Source organism: Pterocles gutturalis, unplaced genomic scaffold (genome assembly GCF_000699245.1).
Source record: "Pterocles gutturalis isolate BGI_N339 unplaced genomic scaffold, ASM69924v1 Scaffold52856, whole genome shotgun sequence".
Lineage (NCBI taxonomy): Eukaryota > Metazoa > Chordata > Aves > Pterocliformes > Pteroclidae > Pterocles > Pterocles gutturalis.
Genome location: NW_010099783.1, coordinates 1 through 7,514, shown reverse-complemented (window position 1 = coordinate 7,514; position 7,514 = coordinate 1). Strand labels below are relative to the sequence as shown.

Here is a 7,514-nt window from a genome sequence, read left to right as displayed (position 1 = left end):
GTCAGGTTCACCATTGTAGCTTCTGGTGTTATTCTCACTTGGTTTCTGGTTAAAAAAAACAACTTACTTTCAGCCATCTGAAAATAACAGCTGCATTAAGTGTAAGTATATAATGAATACATAAGAACACTATCTATCTCAATTTTTTAAAACTGCAACTGTTCCAGTTTTCTCCACAGGAAAACAAGTGGGTTCCATATCCAAAGTATGCACAGTTTCAGCTCACAAATGAGGGAAGAAAACCCATTTAAGAAAAGGAAAAAAGTCACTAATTTTTTTTAATTAACAGTCAAGTTAAGAGAGAATACAGCTTCCAAGTTATTTTTAGTTCATCAATAGGAGCTACCAATTATAAAATACATGTCTATTTAGTAATTCTATTAGGAAAGCAGAGGAAACTTCAGCGTCCTACATACAAGACTGCTCTGCAAGCCTGAAAGTTTGGGTTTCCATTAAATAATTTTCTAAGAAATTAATTCTCTTACAAAAATTCTTTTAGTGAGTCTAGCTAACACAACTCTGCGAAGACATGACTCATCTGCTTTATTACAACTTAACCTTTGCTGAAAAGGACCAGGTCATTCCAGTCATACAACAACCAATAGATCAATCCTACGTCTCAATTAGAAGCCAGAAGAAAAACACCAAAGATATTTTAACCTTTTTGTCCAAAGTAAAGAGTAGCTGATGGCTACAAACTACTTAAAATGAGCATATGGTCCACAGGCTATGCCCTGGGTCACATGGCTCAAAGTAGTTCACTGCAAAACAAAAAGCACAGCAATTTCAGTGCCAAAGAATGCTTTTAGTAGTAGTTATTTACTAAACGAAACTTCTCTCTATTTAGCTTAGATTGGTCTGGTTTAGTTTAGTTGAAACCTAACTAAAACCTTTCTTTTTAATAGATCAGTGCAAGGCATTTCCAATTCAAGGGATTGTGTCTCAGACAAGTATCACTTGAAGCTATCTCAAGAGCACCAAAGGCAGGAGAAATGCTGTTTGTCTCTAAGTAGAGAAACAAACATCACCTCTACTATTCTGCACTTACAAAACAGCAGAACCATTTTTAGTACTCAATACAACCTTCACAAAAAAGCCAAGAACAAATATGATAAATTTCATCTGAAAATCAGATATCTGATAAAGTTACGAATCCTTAGAGGATTCTTAGTTTCTGTAACAAAAACAGTCCTGCGCAGTCCCCCCACAGAAGCATAGCATGTTTGCCATTACTATTTTAACGAACTGTATATGAAAACAGTACTCATTTTATTCCAAATTCTAATACCTACCTGCTATGTATTTATCAATACATGTCAGAAGTAAGCTAACTTCCTTTGCCCCATTTTACAACTGGGAGCATATGGCTAACAATTACTTCAGTATTAAAATATTAAAGAACTTATGTTTGTTTGAATTCTGAGAACTTCACAGTACCACCAAATTAAAATGGAACTTAACAACATATGTTTACATTCCAAGAATTTCCTCACAACTCAACAAGCTAGAAAGCCCATTTTCAAAGAAAAAAAAAAAGCACTTCTGAGATACACTTTGTTCGGAGAACATGAACTACAGCTGGCTTTTACAATCATAAACCCAGTATGCATTAAACAAATCTTTTGCAAAGAGCAAAAATTTGTTTTAAAAAAATCCAACAAACCCACATACAAAGAAAAAACAAACAAAAAAACTCATACAAGTGCAACCAAGTTGGTTTCCTGAATGGTTTTCTTTTTGTCATCTTTATGTTCTCTGCTTTGTGAAGCAGAACGACGTCTGCCTTTTCCTGGCCGACCAGGAGATCTAGATCGAGATCTGCTAGTACTTCTTCTGGAGGGAGAACTTGAAGAGGACTGGCTCTTCCTGTGCTTGAACGATGACTGTGACTAAAAAAAGAGGGGAAGAAAGTGAAATCATATCTCAGATATTCCAAAGAACAATTTTAGAAACATGGGTTTTTTGTGATGAGGACCCTGGCATGTAGTTCTACAGAATAGTCTCATTTCCTACACTGGTGCTGTACAGAGGCTGTTAAGAAAGAATGACTCCAGCGCACCCATTTTGCTCGTATTACCCAAATAATCCCGTTCCAAGTCCAACTGCTGACAATTCTTGCCAAAGCTGCAGAAATCAGGATATAGATGTACGCTATCAATGTGAGCACCAAGCTCTTAAGCATGCTACCCTCTTAAGCCTTTGCATAAGTAAATGAAATTATAGCCATCTCTCAAGGCTTAATCATTTAGCTTTATTTCAATATTTCAGTCACTTAGCTTTATTAATACATTTGGCATATCAAGATGCAATGAACTGTTTAATGCAACACAGCTCAGATCAACATTAAAAAACCCCAAGTCAGTTAAATCATTACATTAGACGTGATAACTAATTTCTTAAACAGTTTTCCCCAAAAGTACTCAGTTTTCTTTTTCTGTGATGTCTACAATGCTTATTTTCCCACACAAATTTTCCACAACACAACTTTCATAAGGCACAAATAACTTTACGAAAAGAAAGGTATTTTCAGTTTGAGCTTGCCAACCTGCAAGCACTATGTAAACAAGTTAGAAAGTCTTAAAGCAGTGAAAACGTTTGTCTAGCTCAAGGCAGAAACATTTTGCCCCAAAAGAAAAGGTCAGTTACAGGGCACATACACTGCCACTGAAAAGTGAAACTCTAGTTCACATAAAGACACACAAGTTAGCTCTGAACTTACCCAAGTTTCACAACAGGCCTTAAACTACCAACTCCAGCAAACACTCAAATAGCTTTTGTCTCATGCATTATCACATTTTAAACTGAAATTAAACTTGTACACAAGAGTTTTAAAGACCTTTACTAGTAATAGAAAATGAAATAACAAAGAGGAAGGGATGTGCTAATATACATATGACATGACCTTTTTTCAGAAGTCCCTAATTGTCACCAATAGAGCAAAATACCTTATGAAACCTTTGGGGACCTAAAACAGTACACACTATTCAGATGTTTTAAGTATGTGCTTAAAGGGCATATTCTATTTATATTCACAGTGATCCTTAACTACATGCTTACATTTGTTTTCAACTGTTCTTATTTAGAAGTGTAAAAAAGTCAAATTAGTATCAACTCTCTGATTACCAGCTTTATAAACTACCCAAAACCAATTTTCCATTAACAATTAGGCTGTAGAGTTCCTGAACGATCAGACCTGTTCTTCCCCAAACGTATTACTGCTTTTTCAACATAAAGAAAACAATACCACTTCTTTAAAGACAGGGTCAGCATTCTGAACTTCTACATGACATGTCACACACAAAAAAGCTATTATTTAGCATCAATTCCTTGAAGACACAGTTAATGAAAACTTGCAAAGCAACTACACAAGTTATCTTTTTATCTACATCACAAAATCAATATAATCTTCTATTAGAAATACAGATAATTATATAAACATGTACTCACCCTTATATCACTTTCCTTCAATTCAAGTTCAGTCCCATCTTTGTACTTAACAGTATAAAGATGAGAAACATCATTGTAACTAGTCACTTGTACTTCGTAGTACAGGACACTTCCTGGCCAACGGCCCATCACCACCTCGCCATCAGCAAACCTCCGGCTTGGCATTTTCCAAAAGGAATCCTTAGAAAATAAATAAATCAATACATATGACAGCTAAACATTAGGCTTGATTTTTCCTTACTCTCTTTCCGTACCATTTAGCCTGGGACAGGGAAACTTTAAAGTAAACAACTCTTCACATTGAATAGGCAAAAAGCTGCCTGATAGGAAAAGAAAGCAATGATCTATTTTCCAAATTAGTGGTAGACAGAATAGTCTTAAAATAGAGCAAAGATTGCAGTTAGATGTTACTAAAAAGTGCTCAAATATATTAACAGTACATCTAAACCAGTATTCAACTATGATATACAACCTCCATCATCAGAGACCACCAAAACCAGGCAAAGCACATATTTGACCAACATTACATAATGCTGTTGATCTTATCTAGATGGCGAAAAAAGTAAATTAGTATCTAAGTGTCCTCTAACAGTCTTTTCCTGTGGATCTACAAAAATTACAAAGTGATGATTTTTAAATATTAAAATAAAACATCCCCAATCTATTCAATACACACAGCCACATTACATACTTTCTGCAGTCAATTATGCCAAATACTCAAAGAGTTAGGAAATAACAGAATTTAGGCTCCTGTCTGGGCTGCATATTTTCTCTTTTCCACCTATTTAGCACAAGGCAAGTAACGCCTTTTGCAGAGGCCTGTAGGAAAACAAAGTACAGCATCAGAGCAATCACATAATAACCTAAAAAACTAAGTGCTAGCTCCCTGTCTGCACAATAGTTTTTATTTTATATTGGCAAAACATGGTTTAAGTGAGTGCCCCCGTTGGTCCACCATAACAGTGTGCTGGGAAAACCACAACTGTAACTTAAAGTTATATTTTTAAATGTAAAGTCCTGTACAACTCTTTGAAAAGTGCCTTATATTATGTCATTGCATTCTGCAAATAGGTATCCATAGCAGAAGAGACTTTCAACCTGAACTTCTGTGACTCAGTCTCAAAATATAAAGTGAAGGTATCTTAAAAGTCTATGGTAAAATACATACTAATTTATGTGCTATCACCATTTGTATGATGAACATAGGAACTTAGAAGGGGCGGGGAAACCAAACAAACCAGCAAATCTTTTTGTTTCAAAGCATTTTAACTTGTTTGCTAGAAATAGATGTGAAGCCACAAAAAATGAGGTGAAAACAAATATTTAACTGATACTCATTCATTACACATTAACTAATCTGCAATGAAAAGTTAGATTCTTTGGCAAAAAAGTACTGTTAACATGCAATCACAGACCTTCATAGCACATTGGGGGATGGGGCTAAGTGAGGCATTTCAATCAACTTTCCTTCTGGCATTTCCTGAAGCTGCTGCTGTTAAGATTTCACAGGTGTGTTGCTCTCCAACTCAAAGAAACCAAAAACTCAACAAAATTCCCTCATGTGGATTTTACTGCTAATATTCCTAATTGCTTTAGAATGAAAACATCTGGCCATTTCTTTTGCTGTGTAATATTTGAAGAAGTGAGAAGAGAAAGTTTTGTCATTTGGTTTCACTGCTATTTGCCAATTAGAAAAGTTATCAGTGTTCTAGTCTATGCTCGCTCATAGGCTTGTGGTCTTACAGCTTATCTGCCGCCTACCTAGTGTTTCCTGTTCCAGTCTCGTTACTTTCTTATTCCATCTGAATTCCCACTCCTCTGACTCTGTTTTATCACAGTCAATTTAACCCCCTCAAATTCATAGTTTTGTTTCTTATGACTCCATTAAATACCATTTCCAAATTTTAATTTCAAATTCTTCTCCATTCTCTCCTTACCCCCCTTTAATTCCTTGGGGTTTTTCTGTATTTTCCGCCCTTGTTCACCAAACTACTTCCAGTTCCTCTTTGACACCTCTCTGGGCTCAAATATCTGATCTCAATCCCCATCTCTGTCTCCTTGTTCCGTTTTCTCACCCAAAAGACAGTTCTTTAGGAGATACATGTCTACCACTGCTCTTTCCCCAGTCTCTCGCACAGTTCCAGCTTCTTTCTGCTCTTCCATAAATAGTCTAAACACCAGTCCTCCACAAAGTCCAGTCATAGCTTTCACCAGATGTCATAATCTGATCTATGATTTCATTTCCTCTTTGTTGTTGTACTTCCTACGCTGCAGCCCATTGTTTCTTCTCTTGACCTGGAACACCTCAGGCATCATCTAAACTCAGAGCCTGACCACGACAAAGCTGCCAGATCCTAGGACAAAGTTATGAAAAACAGAATCTTTGGAGTTCAAGTCCTTTTTGAAAAAGGGAAACAATTTTTCACAAAGTTGTTACTAAGGACATGTAAACCGATTTTTGTGATTTATAACAACCACTTCAAAATTTAGATATAATTTCACAGAGACAATAAAATGCAATTCCCTGCCAAACTTCAAAACCCAGCTTTTTTGTACACAAACAAGACAGCCCAAAGAAAAGGTAAGCTGATGATTTAGCTCTTTTTAAAGGTAGAAAGACCTTGCCCTCCTCCAACCTTATTCTCAAAAGGAGCTGAAGTAACTATTACCTCTTACCCTATCAAAAATTACCACCTTGTTCTGCATCCCTGTGCCTCCTGTGAGGGGTTTGCAATCCTCATTCCATATGACCCATTTCAAAAAGCTGCACCTTTTAAAGGCAGCCTTCACCTGTTCAGACAACAAAAACCATTACTGGTATCAAGAAAAATAAAGATAGAAAACCTTTAAAAAAATACAGTTTAGAAATTACAGTTTGAATTTACTGCTCTTTCAAGCTCTACAGACACCCGACAATTTTCAGGGCGTTAGTTAGCATCAGCCTAATGTTCACAGTAGTCCTATACAAACTTTTTCACTCACAGGGCTTCAAAATATATATATATCCAAGAGAACTCAAAAGAAAATAGTTTCATACAACGAACCCTGTACTGTGCAGAGACCTGACTGCAAGTACATTCACTTCCTCCCAGGATGAAATTTGTGTTTGCTGCACCACTACAATTTCCGTTTAGGAACCCAGACTGATGAGAATGGCTCAAAAGGATTTTGTATCCTATACCAAGCCAAAACAATTAACACAAAACTCCCTGGAGCTTAACAGTTGGTCAAAAAGAAAAGGTACTGCTGACTCAACCAAGAATAAAACAACTAAGGAGAAACACGATAGAGAAATGTATTGCCCTATACATCCATTTTTGGTCTTTCTTAATGACCTTCTCACTAGATATGGTAAAAGATATTTTACTCCTGTCAAGAAAATAAGAAGAAAAATACTTCTAGTTTGCAATCACTAGAAGATCATACCACATCATTTATTTAAACATACAGTATAAATAAACAAACACCCCACTAAACCTAGTTTTCCCTCCTGGAAGAGCAAAGCTCATACCTATCCAGTGATTCTACTTACTAATTCTGACATCTCACCACTGGTAGATAACATTGTGTATGTCAGAGAAAGGAGACAGCCGAATACAAGGAAAGAAGAAATACAGGAAAATAAAGAAAACATTGACAGTCAAGCCGAGTAAGACACAGCTTCCCACATGGAAAATTACTACTGAATTCACCAAAGAGACTGAGCTGTGCAGGACCTTTTAAGGATCACTATTACTTATTCCACATTTCTAGCTCTTTACCTCCATAACGACAGAGGCATCTACCGCTGCTCAAGCTTGTCTCGCCAAAACAGCTTCACCACTAAACACAAGCCCAAATAAGTCTCAAGGTAAAATAAAAATCTATCAATCCTCAGGCAGGGAAACGGGTTTTTTCTCTTTCAAAACGGCTTTTCATCAGAAACACCGAAATCGGAGGGAAAGCGCCAGGATCTTGCCCTCCTCACGCAGGCCCGCGAGAGGCGGCGCGGTGCTGACAGGAAGGCACCCACACACCGGGGGGTGGGGGGGAGAGGCCCGGCCCCTCGGGCCCACTCCGCGGCCCCG

General features: G+C 37.0%; 1 protein-coding gene across 1 annotated transcript; it reads right to left on the bottom strand.

The window, feature by feature from the left end:
• Window positions 1-3: 3 nt before the first annotated feature.
• On the bottom strand, window positions 4-3,620 carry LOC104464429 (lamin-B receptor-like; the record flags this gene model as incomplete). Its single annotated transcript, XM_010077130.1, has 3 exons — window positions 3,448-3,620; window positions 1,701-1,889; window positions 4-45 (listed from the first exon to the last, which is right to left on the bottom strand). Coding segments are annotated over exons 1-3 (396 nt in total), but the record flags the coding sequence as incomplete, so codon positions are not given.
• Window positions 3,621-7,514: the final 3,894 nt, after the last annotated feature.